The sequence below is a fragment of the Mus pahari genome, chromosome 18 (assembly GCF_900095145.1).
Source record: "Mus pahari chromosome 18, PAHARI_EIJ_v1.1, whole genome shotgun sequence".
NCBI lineage: Eukaryota > Metazoa > Chordata > Mammalia > Rodentia > Muridae > Mus > Mus pahari.
This window is the reverse complement of record NC_034607.1, coordinates 46,319,899-46,341,813: the sequence shown is the minus strand read 5'-3', so window position 1 is coordinate 46,341,813 and position 21,915 is coordinate 46,319,899. Positions and strand designations below refer to the sequence as shown.

The window sequence follows — 21,915 nt, the reverse complement described above, 5'->3', positions numbered from 1 at the left end:
TTTTCCCCATGTAAAGTAGGTGATTTGGTCCCTTCAACACTTAAAAAAAAAAAAAAAAAAAAAAAAAAAAAAAAGGTATCTTAGAGTAAATAAAAATAAAAACTTAATTTTCATTAGAATTTAATGGTATATAATTTGCTTCCACTGATCAAATAAACTGTGTTTCCTAGTGTGAGGCTGGTTTGTGCAGTTTGTGAATATGTAGTTAACAAAACCACAGATAGGACAGTAATTCTGAAAAAAACAGTTCAGTGGTGCCTAATTAGTCTAACTAATCTAGTGCAGCCTTGAATCCTGGTTACTGAGAGGCAGACAGAAACAATGGCAGGTGAAATTCCTCATGAAATTAATCTTGTTAAATTTCCAATGGGATTGGAGGAACCCATGGGAGAAAGTAGTAAAAGGGGGAAAAAGTGTTTTCTTCCCAGTTTTTGAGGCATTGTCTTGATGCATAGCCAAGACTGGCCATAAACTCAATCTTCTAGCCTCACTGAAAAGTGATTTAAAATTTTAGAATTATGGACACTTAATTACTCTGATGTTATTATTTTAAAACATTATTTTATACAACATTTATTTATGCTATATGATAGTATGTGTGCTTTGAGGTCAGTTTTGGAGAGTGTCACCAAATAGTTTTCAGGGATTTGCACGCAGGTTGTCTGTCTTGGCATTGGACCTTTTCTTGATGAGTCATCTCCCTAGGCCCTCATATGTTATTCTAAGATAGGTATTTTTAAACTGTAAGATGATTTTGAGACTCTCTTTAAAAATTCACACTGTGTGTGTGCATACACGGGCTTGTGTTTATGGGTATGCAGTTATGTGTGAGCACGCGTATCTTCGTGCGTGTATACATGCATGCATTCATGCATATGTGCTTGAGTGCACGTGTGCATGTAGGCGTTTGCCACACTTTGTAGAGCTCAGAGAACCATGCTTGGTGATCTGAGTTCAAGTTTACCAACTCCTGCAAGTTGTCCTCTGATCTTTATGTGCATTCCTAGTTATGTATGCACATATATACACACAACACATACTAGATAATAAAGGAAAGGAAGGAAGGAATGTGTGTAAAAATTCATTCTGAAATTTATGAATCCTATGTCTTAAAACACTGTCAGTTTAAATTTTCTTCTTTTTCCTTTGAAAGTGTATTTAAGGCTACAGACACGACTCAATGGCTAAGAGCATTTGTTGCTCTTGTAGAGAACCCAGATCTGGTTCTCAGTACCCAGATGATAATCACTTAACTCCAGTTGCAGGGCTCTGATGCCCCTGTCTGACCTTCACAGACACCAGGCATGCACGTGGTGCACAGACACATGCAAGCAGAGCACCCATAGGCATAATATAAAATAAATAAGCTTATGAAAATAAATAAACCCATGAAAAATTTATTTTTTTAAAACTGTCAAAATTATCAGAAGTTTCAATATCTGGAAAAACTTTTTTGTCTTTTGCTTTTTCTGGTCAGAGTATTACTCAGATACAGTTTATATGTGTCCACAGAATTTAAAGTGACATTATTAGTGAAGTCAGAGATCTTTCACTAGAAATTCACACATGGGACCTACAGTAAGGTTTATAGGAATAATTACACAAATTAAAAGTGGTCCCTAACTACATTTCTTTTAAAGCATTTTTATTTTTTTTTGAGACAATACTTTCTGTATTCTTGGCTCTCAATGTAGTTGATGTGTAGCTTACAGTCATCACTTAAATAGCTAATTTGCATTCATTATTAAATCTATAACTTGTTTGTTTCTCAGACAGGCTCTCTTATAGCCCACACTGACCTCAAATTGATAAGTAGTGGAGGATGGCCTTGAACTCTTGATCCTTCTCCACCTTTGTAGTTCTGGGCTACAGGCTTCTGCCACCTTGCCCTGTGTTACCATTTTAATGTAGGTATTATCCCTATTTTATAGAGTAGGGAGTAAGTATGTCTGTCATCTATCAAATTAAAGAAGTGGACTTTAAGTCATAGCTTAAATTACTCACATGGGTAAGAGTGCCCTGCATAGAGTCCTTATTTATTTGTACAATAGGGAAAGTCAGGGCCATCTTATATGCGTGTTTAAAAATATGCCTCCTGTTCTTCTAAGATTTAACAAAGCCTTTAGTTAAATTATGTTCTTTGGGGGGGGGGGTTAGTTTTTTTGAGACAGGGTTTCTCTGTATAGCCCTGGCTGTCCTGGAACTCACTTTGTAGACCAGGCTGGCCTCAAATTCAGAAATCCGCCTGCCTCTGCCTCTGCCTTTGCCTCCCAAGTGCTGGGACTAAAGGCGTGCGCCACCACTGCCTGGCAAATAATGTACTTTTTAAAATGCATTATTTCACAATTAAGATTTAATTTGTATTTACTTACTATTATTATGTGTGCATTACCGGGGGGTCGGGGATTGGGGGGGAGGACCACAGCTTTATGTCTAGAATAACTTAGTAAAGTCACTTTTGTTGTTTCACCATTACGTGGGTTCTGGGACCGACTTATGCATCTGTCCGTACCTCCCACTGAGCTGTTTGCCTGTGGATATGCATGTGCCGCTCAACGTGTGCACACAAAATAAGTCAAATGCAAATGCTTTTCTTGAACTAATGTGTGACTCTAAAAAGTAATAATGTAGCTGGGTGTGGTAATACACACCCACATGCAAAAACAACACTCTTGAACCAGTTGCAGTAGGCTCTGGAGCTGAAGGCAGTCCCAGCCATTGTAAAGTCCTGACTTTAATGTAAGAGGTGTGGTCTGCAGCTGGAGTGGAGCCCTCCTGGTGCTTTGACCACCACTTCTCAGGTTAACTTTCCAGCCCTAGCAAAAGCTTGCAGCCGGCAGTGTGTGAGTGAGAATCATCCCAGCTCCTTGGAGGTCGGTGTACGTGGGTCTCTGAGAGCAAGGCCAGCCTGGTTGGTCTCAGACAAGAGTCAGGGGGAAGATGGAGTTTTCTGTTCTGTTCACCCCCTTTTCACGAAAGCCTCAGGAGCAGATTTACAATAAAATCATTTAGTGTTGAATATTTGCTTACATTTCAAAAATTTAGAATTCCCTGTTACCATCAGAAAGATTTTATAAAGTTATAGAACTTTATTTAGTGTAGATGTGTGCGCGTGTGAGAGTGTGTGTGTGTGTGTGTGTGTGTGTGTTATTAAACATACACAGTGTCTATATCTAAATAGAGTATGATTCCCCACTGTGTTTAATGGATCTTGGCCATTTCAGGAGTTAAGTGTGATTATATGGTAAAGCCCAATCAAAATGAAAGGATGGATTTTCTTCTAGAATTTGAACTGATTGCTTCCATAAAAGTTAAAGACAGACAACTGACTAATTAAATTCTGACTAAAAAGCATAGTTTGATTTCACTTAAATGAAACTAAAAGAGAGAAACCATACTAAACCACTATCCATGCCTTTGTGTGAGCTAACTTTCTTTCTTTCTTTCATTTGTTTATTTTATGTATGTGAGTACACTGTAGGTGTACAGATGGCTGTGAGCCACCATGTGGTTGCTGGGAATTGAACTCAGGACCTCTGCTTGCTCCGGCCCCACTCCCTCTGGCCCAAAGACTTATTATTGCTATATGTAAGTACACTGTAGCTGTCTTCAGATATACCAGAAGAGGGCATCAGATCTCATTACAGGTGGTTGTGAGCCACCATGTGCTGGGATTTGAACTCTGGACCTTCGGAAGAGCAGTCAGTGCTCTTAACAGCTGAGCCATCTCTCCAGCCCTGTGAATTTTGGTTTTTTTTGTTTTTTTTCCTTTCCTTATTTTGAAGTTTGTCTTGGTTTCTCTTCGCTTAATATTGAAATTAAAAACAGTATTTGCATTTTAAAAACTTATGACCAAACTCATTGGAATTACTTCATTAGTGTTAAAGGTTGAGGATTAAGCGCATTCTGTGTTTTTTTTTTTTTTTTTTTTTTTTGTTTTTTTTTTTTTTTTTTTTTTTTTTTTTTTTTTTTGGTTTTTCGAGCCAGGGTTTCTCCATATAGCCCTGGCTGTCCTGGAATTTACTCTGTAGACCAGGCCTCGAATTCAGAAATCCACCTGCCTCTGCCTCCCAAGTGATGGGCTGAAAGCCGTGCGCCACCACCACCTGGCTCTTTTATTTTTTATTTTTATTTTTTTAAGATTTATTTATTTATTATATGTAAGTACACTGTAGCTGTCTTCAGGCACTCCAGAAGAGGGCATCAGATCTCATTACTGATGGTTGTTAGCCACCATGTGGTTGCTGGGATTTGAACTCAGGACCTCCGGAAGAGCAGTCAGTGCTCTTACCCGCTGAGCCATCTCTCCAATCCTGATTAATATTCTTGCTAAGAAGCACTGTCTTATATAATAGCTGCATAGAATTTAGTTTATATTTCAGTTAGCCTATCATAATTTTTCTAAGCATTTATTTATTTATTTATTTATTTATTTAATTGTTTGGTGTGTGGGACAGAGAATAAAACTGAGGGCCATGTGTGTGTGCTAGCTAAACATTACTGTACCTATAGTCCCCCTTGTAGGTTTTTAAATAGATAATTAGCTTTACTGCCAATTAAGTACTCCTAGTCATAGACAGTACATACTAATTTGTTTGTTTCTAGGCTGTCAGTGCAAAATGTTTCCCTTTTCCTTATGTGTAAGTACAAGGGCCGGGTGTGTAGCTGTACCCTTTAAATTCTACAACTCTCTCTCAGTGTTCATGAGGTTCCCCGGGCTCGGCCTGCCGGGCACCCTTAGCTGCTGAGGCACCACCCTACAGGCCTCTGGTTTTGGAAGTTTGTTTATTAAGACAGAATGTAGCCAGGTTGACCCTGAACATCTTATCCTTCAGCCTCTACCTCCCAAATTTTTGGATTATATACATGTGCTGGTATTCTCAATTTTTAAAAAAGGTTTGTTTTTTTTTATTTTATGTATTTTGCCTGCATAGTCCAGAAGATGGCACCAGATCTCCTGGAAGCAGAGTTCTGGTTCTGGGAACTGAACTTGGATCCTCTCAAAGGGAAACAAGTGCTCCTAACTGAGGAGCTATCTCTTCGGCCCTCCCTTAATTTCTTAAAGGTTTAAAGTCTATCATACAAACAGTGACTACAACTTAGGAGTTTGTTTAAAGAATAATGAAATACAAAGATTAAAGTCATTTATTTTTTTATTTTTGAAACAAGATCTCATATAACTCAGGCTGGCTTTGAACTCACTATATAGCCCAGAGTGGCCTGGAACTTTGACAATCCTCCTGCCTTAGCTTCCTGAGTGTTGGGATTACAAGCATGAGCTACCATTCTCAACTGAAATAACATTTAAAAATTATTATCATCATCATTACTGCACATGTTTGGTGTTCACTGACCTCAGAAGAGGATGCCAGATCACCTTGACTGAGAGTCACATGTGGGTGCTAGGAAATGAGCGTGGGTCCTCTGCAAGAGCAGTATGTGCTTTTAATGCTGAGCCATTTCTCCAGACTCTGTAGTTTTAAGCTCTCCCTAACTACATTATATAGCACATGCCTCTTGCCTTCACCCACTGAGTGCAGGATTACAGGCACAAATAACCCGTCTCAGGTTTAACAATTTTTAGGTTTTTTTTTTTTGTTTTTTTTGTTTTTTTTGTTTTTTTTTTTTCTCGAGACAGGGTTTCTCTGTGTAGTCCTGGCTGTCCTGGAGCTCACTCTGTAGACCAGGCTGGGCTCAAACTCAGAAATCCGCCTGCCTCTGACTCCCGAGTGCTGGGATTAAAGGCGTGTGCCACCACGCCCAGCCAATTTTTAGTTTTTGAATGTATGTTTGTTTATATGTTAGCTTCCCACTTTTGTCTCTTTTAAAGTAGATTACACTTCAGTTGCTTCATTGACCATTTTCTTGTTGTGCACAGTGTGTTCTGTGGTTGGTTCCCAGTACTGTTCATTGACTTGACAGTCATTTGATTTTGTATGTTCAAATTTGCTCAGCTCTTATTGCTCTTCTTATTTTCAGAATGATTTCATATAAAACTTTATTTTAAATTTCTTCTTGAATTCTTTGATTTATATGTTAACAATATCATTCTTTGTTTATTGTTTTTTATATAAATATTTTCACGAGTTTGATTTCTTTTTTTCTTTCTTTCTTTTTTTTAAAGACAGTGTTTTCTCTATGCAGCCCTGCTATCTTAGAGCTCTGTATAGACCAGGCTGGCCTTGAACTCATCGAGATCCCACCTCTGCTTCCCAAGTGCTAGTAGGATTAAAGGTATGGATTACTGCCTGACAAATATTTCAAGAAGTTATTATTTTTTTTAAAGATTTATTTATTTATTTATTATATGTAAGGACGCTGTAGCTGTCTTCAGACACTTCAGAAGAGGGCATCAGATCTCCTTATGGATGGTTGTGAGCCATGTGGTTGCTGGGATTTGAACTCAGGACCTTCGGAAGAGCAGTTGGGTGCTCTTACCCACTGAGCCATCTCACCAGCCCAAGAAGTTATTTTTACATACTATATTAGTTACGTTTCCATTGCTGATACCATGACCAAGGCTTATGGTTCCAGAGGTTTAGGTCTGTCATGATGGAGTAAAGGCATAGTGGCAGGCAGCTGGAACAACATCTGAGAGATCACAGTATTGATCCACAAGCAAGAGGCAGAGAGCACACTAGGAGTGGCACAAGTCTTTTGGAACCTCAAATCCCATCTCCAGTGACAACACCTCTTCTAACAAGGATACACCTCTTAATCCTTGACACACTTCCTCTAACAAGACTACATTTCCCAGTCCTTCCCAAATAGTTGTAATAATTGGCAATCAAGTATTCAAGCATGTGACTCTGGGGGCCATTCTCACTTAAACTAACACATACAGGTTTTTGTTTGTTTGTCTGTTTGTCATTTGTAGTTCAAAGCTGCTTTTATAGGGTCTATAGGTTCCCAGGTTTTTAACTTGTAACTTGCTTACAGCCAGATATGTAATAAGTACCTTGTGGGGAGGTATAATGGTCCGTTTTTATTACTGCTATGTGTACCAGAAGATTGGTAGAGCCAGGAAGATAGGAAATGTTCTTTTTTCAAACATCCATGTGTAAGCCAGGCATGGTGGCCTATACCTGTAATGCCAGCACTTTGGACATTATCAGGGAGGATTATGAATTAAAGTACAACCTGGGTAAGATAGTGTCTCCAATGGGAGATGGGCTGCAAGAAAAGAAAGGCCAGTGTAGGCGCAGTGTGTCTGGGGAGGGGCTTGGTCTTGGGCTACCTGCTTTACCTTAACAGTGGCAAGGGGCCTCTTGTATTTCCCATAACAGAACGGGCACAGGATAAAGCATGGATGACCCCAGTAACACACAGCACCACTTTTGTGTAATGTTACTACCCTGGCCTCTGGTACTGGAACCTAGATGAAGGGAAGGGCCACTGGATGGCTGTGTCAAAGCTTGACTGGGCTCCTTGTTCAACCTGCTATGAACCCTAAAAAGAAGAAAGGATGGCGGTAGATCTGTGGAACCCTGGGACCCACTTGGTCCTCCCCAAGGCACAGGGTGAACAGAGAGGAAGTTAATGATCGGCACTGGAGAAATAGCCCAGAATACAGATGAGAGTCTCATCTGAGGTCTGTTGCTGGGAGTCCATGGTGGAATGCTAGGATTGGCTAGTCAGGGTTCAAGGTTGGGGGCCTGAAAGTGGGGGTATAGGGAGCTATGAGGACTGGAGGAATTCAGACGGGAGTGTTGGTTAAGTATCCAGGACCATCTACAAATACAGATTGTCAGGGTTCAGACATCCTAGTCCCCCACCACCACCACGACCTATAGGCTGCTGGCCCTTCCCCCCACCCCCAATAACAATAGTGGCATCTCTGTTAGCAGCTACAGAAGACCCAGAGCTTTAGTCAGGCCTTTGTCATACATACATGATGGTGGTAAAGGACTCAGTCTAGAGCTTTGAAGGGAGCCAGCGTGAAAATAGATGTCTCCCCAAAAGTTTATGTGGCCACCAAAAGCGAAGGCATGGGAGTGGTCAGCAGTGACAAGGAACAGTGTGTCCTGCTCATAGGTAAGCTGTCCTGCCTTCTTAATGGCAGTAAAGCATGATGGTTTAGTCAGCCACCCGGTAAGCTATTAATCATAGTGATTCTGGTTGATGCAGCATAGATGTTTCAGGTTCTCCTGCTCAGCAGGTCCATGGTCACCTCTGTCATTTCCATTAGGGGTGAGTGTTCAGCCTTTTAGAGGCCCATAAGGTGATCACAGGTCTAGGCATGCCTGAATGAACTTTGTAGCATTCTGGTGTTAGTTGGGTATTCAGCATCTGGTATCCCTTTGGGAAACATTAATTTATGGGGCAGAGGATCGTGTCACTGTCTTTGTGGGAAGCAAGCTATATGGAGTGTCCTTGCAATTACCTATCCTACAGCACCAAGGCAGGTATTTTTGTATCTAAGTACTAGTTGCAGTTTAAGGTACTTGTGTAGGTGCAAGCTAGGAAGGCTTTGCACCGAGGAGGTGGGTCATTGCTTTCACAGACTTTTCCTGACTTCTTGGTGTGATACATTACAGATCTCACTGCCCTGTCCTGCTGCACTGATGTATGTGTGCAAATCAATGATCTTGACATTGGCTTTTAACTCCTCAGAGGAAGGCTGTGGATATGCCTGTCTTTGGGGATCTGCCTGCCTATGTTGTACTTGCTCTGCCCCCATTAGGACTTGGGTTCAGATCCCTAGGATCCACATTAAAATAACAAAACCAGGCATGACTGGGTACCTGTAACCTGCATTGGTGAGAGCTCACAGCCTGCCAGCCTATCCAAAAAGCTTCCAGTTGAAGAAGTGACATTGTCTGAAGGCAATAAAGTAAGACACCTGTGTCCTGCTCTGCCTTATATGTATTATATGCAATTGAACACTCATGTGCATACAGGCACGTGTGCGTGCACACACACAAAGGAAATAGAAGATCTAGGCTTTCTAAAGCCTTTTTAGCTTTTTAGGGAGACATTAGCTAGAAAGGACTATTAAAGATTCATCAGAATTTATCACTGTTTTCTGGCAGTTTGCCCTAGGGCTCCGGAGAATCTCTGGACAGCTCATATATCAGATAGACAGAAATTCATACAAAATCTTGTAATAATAGCAAATAAAATGTTATAAAATGCGCTAGAGTTTACTGCAGATAAAGTGAACCGTAAGGATTGAAGCCAGCCAGTTTAACATTTGTAAGGTGCTATCTTTTATTGAATATGGTAATTGTGTCTTACAAATGGAATTGCTGTCACTTGCAGTAGAATTCCTGTTCATGTCTGTTATTGAACTCAAGGCATATGCCTTGATAACTGACTCTGCCTTGTTTTTAAAGGCAAGGTCTCTCACTAAAGTTGGAGTCCACTAATTGGCTAGATAGGTGATCCCCTGTCTTATCTCACCAGAACAGGTATTGATTGGTACATACCACACTTGGCAGGTGAAAGATTTGGTTTTTTATTATTTTTATTTTTATTTTTTTGCAGTTTTTGATTTTTAAGTGGGCTCTAGTCATTCAAAATTGGTCTTATGTTTGCATGACAAACATTATGAGACTGAACCTCCCTCACTAATAACCTTTAGAAAGGAACTTGCTGGTAGCCACTTAGAAGCATTACTCCAAGTGACTTTAGGATTCACTGCTAGTAAATTAGCCATTAGAAAGACAGCTTGAACCATAAAGGCACATAATTCAGTGTGCAGAAGTAAAATGTGTTCCTAGAGTTTTTAAAGGGGTAATAGCATCATAATAAGTGTATACAGGAGTGAATTTATCATAGTACCTATACACACTAGTCAGAATATGTTGGTAAATGAAAGACTGGATTTAAAACTCTAAATCCTCAGCTCCCCATTATTTTAACTGTGCATAGCCATTGTCTTAGTCAGGGTTCATTGCTGTAAAGAGACACCATGACTAAGGTAACTCTTATTAAGGAAAACATTTCACTGGAGCTGGCTTCCAGTTTCAGAGGTTTAGTCTATCATCATGGTGGGGAGCATGGCATCATGCAGGCAGACCTGGCGCTGGAGCAGGAACTAAGAGTTCTACATCTGGATCCAAGGCAGCCAGGAGGGGCTGTGTGTGTTTCACATTGTGTATATGTGTGTATCTTGAGCATATAAGATCTTAGGCTGCTGCCCCCACAGTGACACACTTGCTCTAACAAGACCACACCCACTCCAACAAGGCCACACCTCCTAATAGTGCCACTTCTATAGCCACATATTCAAGCACATGAATCTATGGGAGCCATACCTATTCAAATCTCCCCAGTCATCTAATAAAGTAGAAAAACTTGTAAACAAGTTATTAGGTTGGCAGATAATATATTGACTATGGTTAAAAATGTGTCGGTAAATGGTTTCAGCTTCCAGGGCTGCTGCTTCACTGGTAAAATCACTCAAGTTTTAAATACTCTCTTATGCAGTTCTGAGTTGTTAGTTATTTCCCCTCAAATATTCACCTTTAAAATTATACAAAGTGGATGTGAATATACTTGGGATAACCATTAGTACACTAATAACGTTTTCCCCCAGCCCGAGGCTGTCACCCTCCCCATACTGAATGCTTTCTGTTAGTAGGCGCATGTCTTAAAACACATCACTTTCATCAGGAGTGGCTTTTCTGGCCATTCCTAGCTTCTTGTTCAGTAATAGTTCTGACCCACAGTAAGTGATAAAGGGATGCAAAACTGTTTAGCTGGTTATTAAAATGCAAGCTTTTAGTAGCCAATAGCCTTAAGTGATTATGAAAAAAAGTCAGGGAAAAATAAAGATCATTAAATGATTGTCCATCTTTTCACAGTATAGCAGACTAAGTCACAAATTGTAAAAGCACTCATTGCCCACTCTGTGAGAGTATGTGTGTGTGTGAGAATATGTGTGTGTGTGTGTGTGTGTACACGTAGAAAAGTTAGAAGACAACATGTTTGGGTGTAAGCTCTTCCTTTCCACTTTGTTGAGGCAGTTACTCAGGGCCTCTCTATTTTTCCTTCTGTGCTGACTCTTTCCGGCTGTCTGGCCTGCCAGGTTCTTGGCAGTGCTAATGTCTTAGACTCCTATCTGGCTGTAGAATGCTGTGGTTACAAATGTGGATCAAACTCTGGTCACCAGGCTTGTGTTTCTGTCATCCGAGCCATCTCCTTGGCCCCATTTTGGTGTAAGGCTCACTGTTCGTACTATGAGTGTGTTGCGTGGTAGGTGCTAGATGCTGGAGATTGATTAGTGACCCATGAAACATCCTCTTGGCCTTAATGCTGTGTAAGGAAGGTGGGGTTAAAAGGGGACAGAGACCCATCTGAGGTCAGTTTCACCCAAGTAGAATGCTGAATGACTGTACTGACTGGTTCTAGGCAGGGGTCCTACATAAACAATGTTTTATCATCATCTTAGCCTCTCCCTCATGTTTCCCATTTCTACATGGCATTGTAAACCATAGTATATGCAAAAAATACTGAAATTACAGTTAGGTAACTAGATTTTTAAAAAAGATAGAATAGCATGCATGGTGTATGAGGCTGGGAACAAAGACTGTGAAGCCCTGATATTTTGGAGAACATTCAATCTGTATTTGTAAGCTAGTCTACATTTTAATTACTTGCCTTTTTGTTTACAGGTTCAGGGGCAAGTTCACCCTACTCTTGAGTCTAATGATGATGCTCTTCAGTATGTTGAAGAATTAATTTTGCAATTACTAAATATGCTGTGCCAAGCTCAGCCCCGGAGTGCTTCAGATGTGGAGGTATGGCAAATGACCACTTTTGTCTTCTATTAACTGTATGTATCTCTTGCTGTACATTGGCTGTAATGGCAGTGAAGGAGAAAAGGGCTCTCCAGTTCATTCATCCATTTCTGTAAACTTTGAACTGGGTATGTGGTATCTTCTATGTGTCTTAGCTGTGAAACATTCAGATTGTACTTTTCAGCTTAAATAAACAGCTTCATGTTACTACTAGAATGGTCTGAGACAAACCCTCTCTATATAAACCAGGATGGCCTTGAACTCACCGAGATCCCTGTTCATACATACAAATGGAATACACACAAAGGCTTCAGTCCCAAAACATTTCCTTTAAATTTCAGAGAGTCAATCAAAGGGCTGATAATATCTGAAAGTATCTGAGGGAGAATTATATAAAATATTGGGGTCAGAGGATGAACTTACAACTTCACTGGTAAAAGTTACAAAGCAAATGTGGACATGCGGTGACAGACTAGAGCTGAAGTTTCCCAAGGTATGGATGGCATTTAAAGAGTTAAGATGCTAATCACCAGTATGGTGGTACAAACCTTTAATAATAGCACTTAGGAGGCAGGGGCAAGAGGATCAGGTTTCCAGATCAATTTAAACTACACAGGGAGTTCAAGGCTAGCCTGGGCTATGTGAGACCCTGTCTGAAAAAGCAAAACAAAAGAGTCCAGAGAGTACTTTACTGTTACCTTCAACTCCTTCAAGTCACAGGACTTTAGCTGGATAGGGAGGATTCAAAGAAGCAGCGGAACCTGGCATGTGAGTTATAGTCTAAGTCCTGAGGGAAATGTGGATTTCAGTTGAGGCAAATAAGTATCTAGGAACATTGGTGTGAGGGGGGGTCTATATAGCTTATTGATTACACGAAGCCTTAGGTTCCATCCTCAGGGTTACAGGGGGGGGAGGGAGGGAAGGAGGGGAAGGAGAAGAGGAAGAGGAGGAGGGAGGAAGGAAAGAGAAAACAAACACCAAATAACACGTTTAGACAGGTTTAGAAAAGTGTATACTGGGTAATTCTCATTTCTTAATTCATTTACAGTAGATTCTTTGTTGTGGTTTGGTTTTGCTGTTGTTTTTGCGACAGTTAGACATATAGTCTAATCTGGCCTAGAACTCAGCTTGCTGCTGTGTAGTCAAGAATGACTCTTGATCCGCCTGCCTCCATCTCCCAATTGCTGGGGTTTCACGAGTTTCCTACCAGGCCTGACTGGTTTCTTCTGTAAAGTCAGACTTTTAATTCATAATTTCTTTTAAATATCTGTTTATATTGTTGTTTCAGATATTTTGAGTTGTGTGGCTTGCCTGACTCTATCACATTAGCAATTTCACTTGGGTTTTCTTTGATTCTAGCTAAATCTTCCATGGTTTGGCAGAATCCAGACTTATAAGAAGGGTTTACAAATCTCACCTTACTTATTATGTTGATGTTGGTACATTTTAGAAATTTGCTAATCAGCTGGCATTGCAAACATAAATCAGGTATTTCTCTATATATTTACATAACTATGCTTGTTTAATTTCATCTTTAATTAATATAAACAAGGAACAGAAAACCATATGAAATTCTCATGTGGAGGTTTTGGAGTTGGAGATAGTTTTTGGTGAGAATATGTAAGAATATGACTAATAGAAATACCAGTCACGTATGTAATAAACTTTATTATTTCTTTCTTTTTTTTTTTTTCTTTTGGTTTTTCGAGACAGGGTTTCTCTGTGTAGCCCTGGCTGTCCTGGAACTCACTCTGTAGACCAGGCTGGCCTTGAACTCAGAAATCCACCTGCCTCTGCCTTCCGAGTGCTGGGATTAAAGGCGTGCACCACCATGCCCAGCTTATTATTTCTTTTAACATATCTATTTGTATTGCATACAGTTTTATGTATCTGTACACATCTGTGTGTAGGTATTTCATGAGTGCAGGTACCTACAGAGGCCAAAAGAGTTGGATCCCTGTCTTAGTCAGGGTTTCTACTGCTGCAGTGAAACACCATGACCAAAAAGCAAGCTGGGGAGAAAAGGGTTTATTTGACTTACCCTACATAATAGCATTGTAGTGCATCATAGAAGGAAGTGAGGACAGGAACTCAGATAGGGCAAGAACCTGGAGGCAGGGGCTGATGCAGAGGCCATGGACTGGTGCTGCTTTTTGGCTTGTTTCCCATGGCGGCTTCTACCTGCTTGCTTATAGAACCCAGAACCACCAGCCCAGGGGTGGCACCACCCAAAATGACCTGGGCCCTCCCCCATCAATTAATTACTAATTAGGAAAATACCTTACTGGGCATAAGACAGCCCAATCTTATGGAGGCATTTTCTCAATTGAGGTTTCCTCGTATCTGATGACTCTAGTGTTTGTGTCAAATTGACAAAAACCTAGCCAGGACAGTCCATCTGAAGTTATAGGCAGTTGTGAGTCACCTGACATCAGTTCTGGGAATCTAACTTAGGTCTTTTGGAAGAACATTACTTGGTTTTAACCACTGGAATTTAATAATTTCAAAATGCTGTTTTATAAAATTCTGTATCTTATAACGATTCTATGGGGGATATGGGAATATCTTTCTCTTTGCTTACATATTTGAAAATTGACCCTCAGAACAGTATTGACATAAATGAAGATCCAAGAAAAAAAAATCAATTTTCTGGGGCTGGAGAGATGGCTCTCTGGGCCATATAATCACTTTAGTGCATTGATCATACAAAAAGAAGTAGAATAGAAAATACTGGTGTGCTTCGTAAAATAAGGGCGAGGTTTATTTAGGAAACCCTGTTTCAGTTCAGTTTCTTTATAAGTGTATAATGTAAACTATTGAAAAATTATTATCTAACTACTGTATTTATTTGTATGTGAATGTAGACATAAAGGGATCAGCTTTTTAGGAGATTCTCTTCCACCATGTGGGTTCTGGGGATCGAGCTTGGTCATCAGGCATGGCTGCCAGTACCCTAACCTGCTGGGCTGTCTTCGCCAGCATGGTAATTTCGTATTTTTTACTGCATTTTCTCTGTCTCTTCCCTCCTCTCTTTCTCCTTAATTTATTTTTTTACGTTCACATACAAAGTAGTGTGTTATTTTTTTATATATATATTGTGTGTGGGGGGGGGGGAGGGAGGTGGGGAGGGGATGTTAGTGTAAGCACGTATGCAGTGTGCAGAGAAGTCGGAGGACATCTTCTGGGGTCTTGTCTTCCCTTCCCTGTGGATTTATTTATCAAGTCCTCAGGGCTGTGCAGCAAGTGCATGCTCCGTGCTGAGCTGTCACAGCCAAGGCAGGATGGACGGGGCCCATACACAGGTGAATGTCATTTATACCTAGTTCTTACGAAGTCTGTCCCTCATTCCTCCTTTTTGCTGGCTTTTCTTCCCTCAGATAATCCTCCCGTCTACTTTAATGTCCTGTGAATTAAGGTTTCAGAGTGTTTGGACTCACAGGGCTGGAGAAGAGCTGCAACTCCAGGACAGAGCTCTTACCTGGGGTGCAGAGGGCCCCGGGTGCAACCCAACACTCTGTGCCTGAGTGACCAGGGTTCGGGAAGGGAGGCAGAGCGAGCACAAGCGCTTGTGTTTGAATGTTCTTTTGTATCTTTTCCCCTACCCATCCCAACCTTTTGCTCTGCCAACATTTTAGAGCTTTTTATCACCCTTATCATACAGGATAAAGATTTGCTACTTTAATCTATGTTTGTTTGTTTCTTTGTTGTTGTTGTTTTGTTCTTTAAGACAGGGTTTCTCTGTAGCCCCAGCTGTCCTGGGACTCACTCTGTAGATGAAGCTGGCCTTGAACTCGAGAACTGCCTGCTCTGCCTCCCAAGTGCTGGGATTAAAGGCAACACCACTGTCGTGTACCACCACTGCCCAGCTGCTACTGTAATTTTTAACTACAAGAATTCTTTTGACTTCTAATTAGGCTTCTAATTTAATTAAAACATGACATTTTAAATATTGGTACCTGAATAGCCTTGAACATAAAATGAAGAGAGGATTAGATAAGTGCTTATAAATCTGCTCCTAGGATGTGCTAAATGCATCTATGCCTCCCTCACACCTAGCTCTAGAGTATCCAAGGCAGTGTATTTACTGATAGAACTTTCATTCAGGTTTGCATTCAAGGGGCAATGTTCAATTCATTTAATCTTACATACAAGTTGAATACTGAAAATTTGTTCAAGGTTTTGTAATAGCGACCTCTACTGGCTCTAACTGAGGTATGTGCAAGTGAATTTTAAACATCTGAAGGGAGCTAATAGTGAATTACATTAAAGTAGGGGATTTAGCTATAATAATGGCTCATTCTTTAACTGAATAACTTGTAGATGTTAGAATTGAAATAGTCTGCTAAAGATGGACCTGTGCTTTCATGGTAGGTCCTCCATGTTAAAGAACAGGTTAGCAGTGCCCTAGCATGAGCACTGAGGCTCATGACCTGGATAATTCGTACTCTCACATGATGGGTGAAAAAAAAAAAACAAATCTTTGAGGTTTTAATTAAAAATGCTACTTGTATTTATAACTGGGTTTAAAGTAAGGATGAAATAAATAAGAATTTATTGGAGTTGATATTTGTAAGTCTCCTTCCATGAAACTGTGAGTGATGTTTAAGGTGACTTACCAGTCTTGTCAATTGTGTTAATGAAGGTGGGATTCAGGATATGATTTACCTGGTAATAAAAATCTGTGTTTAGTACCTTAGTTACCTAATTAAGAAACTAATACATTGACAATCACAGGATTTTTGTTTGTAGTGTAAATTATGTGAAAAGCTCACGTATATTCTTTATTTAAAAGTAAATTTTAAGTGATGAACTGTACTTATTTGTTGCTTAGTTATTATTTTCCTCTTTTCTAAGGAACGTGTTCAAAAAAGTTTTCCTCATCCAATTGATAAGTGGGCAATAGCTGATGCCCAATCAGCTATTGAAAAGAGGAAGAGAAGGAATCCTTTATCCCTGCCAGCAGAAAGAATTCATCATTTGTTAAGGGTAAGCTGAAATAAGCCACATTACCTATGAAAAGCAAAATAACTGAATAGTAAAATCCTTTTAAATTTTCCAGGGATTCATGTTGAGGTAAGGGGGTATTGTGGTAAAGAGTAAAGATTGGGCAACGTGGTTTCATGTCATTTCATACCAATAGTAATAAACAAATTGAAGAGACTTGGAAAGGTTATATTATAGATTTTATTTACTCCAGGGTTGCTAGAAAATAAAATTGTAAAAATTTCTCTCTTGTTGGTCAGAGCTAAGTATCCCATAAAGCTTTTAAAATCTGTTAGAATTTTGTGTAGGGCTATCTGTGAGACTACAGTGAGTATCTGTTTTTTTTTGTGGGGCAAACAAGCTGGTTCTGGTTCTGGTTAAATAAGTTAACCACTTTAGTGTCCCCAGAACTAGAAAAGTGCCAAGAATCCTAATAATGCTAGTTTGGTTTATTTACCATGACAAAATAACTCTTCCTCTCTCACACACACAAATACCTTATTGTAATATTTAAAACCTTAGAACACGTTTTTCTGTTTTTTTCCCTTTGAGACAGGGTCTTACATTATTGCCCAGGCTGGCCTTGGCCTGAGATTTGTGATCTTCCTGTCTCTGCCTCCTGAGTGCTGGCATTAGAGGTGTGCATTGCTATGGCTGACTGACTTGTATTTTCTCCTCTCTTGTAAGAATTCATCTTCTTTTGGGAACTTTTGGCTCCACAAAAGAACACGCTCTCTATAAAGTTTAATAATAGGATCATTTAATATGCTTAGTAGCACATAACATGGAGGTTTTTTTTTTTGTTTTGTTTTTAATTTTGTTTTTTTATGGAAAGCCAAGAGTGTGTCACAAGGTTCCTTGGGAATGAATAGAGATATAAGACTCAGCTATTCCTGGATGCCAATATTATAGCACTCTTGTTTGGTATGAAAACAATTTTGTATAGTTTCTTTCATTCATTCCTACTTGGTAATATACCATTTGCTCCCCACACCAAGCTCAGACTTTGTGGTTAAACCACTTACTTACACAGTACTGTGTACTGCTCCAGTACTGTACACAACTAGAGACAATTCTGCTTCCATCTATGTGTGTGTGTTCTACACATATAGGGTGTGTGTGTGTGTGTGTGTGTGTATTTCTCATGAATGAACCAGTGAAAATTAAATTATTAAATATTGGTAGTGATGGGTTTCAGTGAAAGTTAAGCTAGATGTATACCGTTTTATTTTGTAGTTAATGTATTAAATTTACTGTATATGAAGTTTAAACGTGCTTTCCTTTTAATTTTTCAGGAGGTCCTCGGTTATAAAATTGACCACCAGGTTTCTGTTTACATAGTAGCAGTATTAGAATACATTTCTGCAGATATTTTAAAGTTGGTGGGGAATTATGTAAGAAATATACGGCATTATGAAATTACAAAACAAGACATTAAAGTGGCAATGTGTGCTGATAAGGTAGGAGAATCAGCTTCTTTGTGTTGTATTCATAAATTTTACTTCTGGTTTATTGGATGCTAATATACTCTTCAGAAAGAATAGAATTGTGCTATTGTGTTTGGGGAGAGATTTCCAGTAATCTCATAGCATGCATCCAGGTTGTTAGTGTATGGAAATAAGATAGAGGTGGCTAGTACTTACATGGCTTTTTAGGAAAGAAGATATTTTCTGATGGGATTCTATTCCACTTTGCTCACACTCTGGCCATTCTGGTTATAGATTCTACTTAATGTATGTATTAGTGTTTATTCTAACAGAATAATCTAAAGTAAAAGAAATTATCTGGTCTGAAGAATTAAAAGTGTTGTGATATTTTTAAATGGAGATAAAGTACTTGATATTTATGATTACAATTGAAAAAGAATACAAAATGTTTGCTATCTTGTTTTAAATGTGTATGTGTGTACAGTGCAGGGATTCAGAGAACAAGTATTAGTAAGAAGTAAGAACAAGTATTAGATCTCCTAGAAATGGGGTCACAGAGGGTTTATGGTGCTGGAAACTGAGCCCAGGTGCTCTGGGGAAGCTGTGAGTGCTTTTAACAGCCGAGCCACCTCTCTAGCCCATCTGCTAAAAGATTTATTTTTATTTCTGTGATACATGGGAGGGGGCATTCTGTGCACATGAGCATAGTTGCTTGTGAGGACCAGAAGAGGTACCAGACCCCTGAGGTTATAAGCACTTGTGAACTGCCTGACACTGCTTCTGGGAACTGATAACACTTGTGTGTTCTTAACCACTCAGCTGTCTGTCTAACCCTCTTGCTTGCTACTTTTTAAATGAATCATATAAGTAACATTTTTTAGTTTCTATTATGTGCTCATACAGAAATGAGATACAGAAAAACATGTTTAAAAGGGGGCTGGGATATATTTAACTGGTAGAGTGTGTACCTAGAATGCATAAAGCCTTGGATTTGGTTTCTCGTCCTGGGTAAACAGAGTAAGATGTGCATGTGGAAGCAGAAGGATCAGAAATTCAAGACCAGCCTAGGCTACATAGTGACCCTATGGCTAGCTTCAGTTATATGAGGCCATATCCCTAAAGTTTAAAACTTTTTAAAAAACAATACTTCAAAGTTGTTGAAAGGTGACTTACATTCTAGCATAAGGTAAACGATACTGCAGTGACACTGTACAGGTCCACAAGAGTGGGAAGGGTGAGTTTCAGCAAGCGTAACCGTGGAAAACTTTTTGAAGAAACTCTTAGTTTTTAATATGTATGTATTTCACTTGCATATATGCCTGTCGCCATGTTGATGCCTGGTTGCCATGGTTACCTGATTCCCTAGAACTGGAGTTAAAGAAGATTGTGAGCCACCATGTAGGTGCTAGGAATAAAGCCCAAGTCCTCTGAAGAACATGAATTGTTCTTAACCTCTGAGCCATCTCTTCTTAAAGGCAGTTTGTTCTCTCCCCGCGCCCCCCACCCCCGAGGCCTGTTTGTCCCCTTGTGACGGAAAAAAGGAATGCCTAGGGCATTAATGTTCAAGTGAGACTACACTATTACTGACACTTTCATTTTATATCTGACTACTTAGGTATTGATGGATATGTTTCATCAAGATGTAGAGGATATAAATATCTTATCTTTAACTGATGAAGAACCTTCCACCTCAGGAGAACAAACTTACTATGATTTGGTAAAAGCATTCATGGCAGAAATTCGACAGTATATAAGAGAATTAAATCTAATTATAAAAGTTTTTCGAGAACCCTTTGTCTCTAATTCCAAATTGTTCTCATCTTATGTAAGTATATTTTATGCTATTTTTGCATATGTTGTTAAATTTCACTTCAAATTTGAAGCTACATAATTTATGATTTCTAATTTGTCATGATCACAAATAAAGTGCTGCCACAGTTTCAAGAGATTAAACATCAGAAATTGAAAGACAAAAATCTAAAATAGACTAATTGTGTAAGTGAAAATGAAATCACATAATCATTTATTTCAGGGAATAGAGCCTCTTGTTTAAGTGGAAGATATTTTTGATTTAGTTGACTTGAGTCATTTAAGTGATACTTATAAACAGCAGCCGTATTGTTGGACACCACATTTAGAGGAGTCAGAAACAGCCCTCTCTAGTCAGGGCAGACTGGAAACGTAAGACGGAGAGAGTCATCATGCAACATTAACAGCGGAATTATTGGGAACACCAGAGATTAGACGCAGGATAGTGCCCATACCAACCTCACTAAACCAAAAGAATGTTCAGTGATGGGAACAGTGCTAGCTCTGGTGCTCCAGTCATAGCAGTTTGTGACCATTAAATAATAACGGAGGGCAGCTTAGAGTACAACCCAGTGGCAGAGTACTTGTTTAATCTGCCTATGAAACCCTGGGTTCAATTTCCACCATTACAAAAATTGAATAATTAGACTTTATAACTAGTTTGTAAATATGCTAAGCACTACTTATTGAATTAGTTTAGATGTATGAAATGCATGGTATTAAAATTGCTTCATTAAATTTGCTTTTAAAATAGCAAAGGAGAGATAAAGATATCTTACACAAAAATCAACAATCAAATTTGCTAAATGGTATTAAGTATCAGAGAAATACAAATCAAAACCATAGTGAGATTCTTGCATACACTTACTAGAAAGAGCTTAAAAAGACAGTATCAGATATTGAGAAGAATGTTCAATGCCTGACTGCTCATGGGTTTGTAAAATTTCAGCGTTACTTGTAAGATCTAAATTAAATTAGTAAAATTGGCTGGTTTTATAACACATTTCTACATTTTCTGATAATTCTGTTCTGTTAGTTTTTTGCTTAGAAGAAACAAAACCAAGGTCATATAAAATAGCAGTTTTATTTTATAGCTCAGTGCCTACCCATTGTGAAGAGAGACTGTGCTTTGCTCACACAATGGGCAGCTTTTCACCAAGAATAAAGAATGCAGTACTGATGCAAACATTTGCATAGCTGAACCTCGAGAACTCAAGCAGAGATTCGTAGATTCTTCTCTCCACACAGATTTGTCTCTACTTCCTAAACAACAACTGTCTAGTCACAGGGAGCTGAACACTCATTTTCTGGCACTGAGGATGGTGGGAGCTGATACAGAGGAGACATAAGGGAACTTTAAAAAAATTTTTTTTTCAATTTTTTTTTTTTTAAATTTTATGTGTGATTGTTTTCCTGTGAAGGTCAGAAGAGGCCACTGGCTCTCCTTGGACTGGAGTTAATATATGATTAGAGCTGCCATGTGGGTTCTAGGACCTTAATTTAGGTTCTCTGAGAGAGCAGCCCAGTCCTCTTAACTGCTGAGCCATCTCTCCGTTCTCATAAGGAAGTTTTGTAAGACAAGAAAACATTGTGAATAGTGACTGCTATGAGGTTACAGAGAGGAATAACTGTATACTGTCTCACCAAAAAGTACATTTAAAGTAGGTATATCTCTTGCATACAAACCATACCTCAAAATTAACAAAATAAAAATAGTAATCAACAGGTTTTAATAGAACAGTATAAAATTATATGGTCTCCAAGAAATGCAGGAAATGACCAACTTATTAGCAGCAGTATAATGACGTTTGACCTGTTTGCATAGAGTGCTCCCAGTAGTAGATGTGCACAGCAGGGCTCTGGACTATAGACAGCAATGGGGAGTCACGTTTGCCAATGAGTGTGAGTTGCCTTTTGCAGAGGTGACCTCAGTTTAAGTGCACTGAAGGCCA

General features: G+C 39.3%; 1 protein-coding gene across 1 annotated transcript in view; it reads left to right on the top strand.

Moving 5' to 3' along the window:
• Positions 1–21,915, top strand: part of Sos1 (SOS Ras/Rac guanine nucleotide exchange factor 1) — an 85,331-nt gene that overhangs the window by 8,069 nt on the left and 55,347 nt on the right. The window contains exons 2-5 of the mRNA XM_021218130.2: positions 11,619–11,744; positions 16,599–16,730; positions 18,023–18,187; positions 19,770–19,979. Coding sequence (XP_021073789.1) covers positions 11,619–11,744; positions 16,599–16,730; positions 18,023–18,187; positions 19,770–19,979 — 633 coding nt within the window. The remainder of the gene's footprint in view (positions 1–11,618; positions 11,745–16,598; positions 16,731–18,022; positions 18,188–19,769; positions 19,980–21,915) is intronic.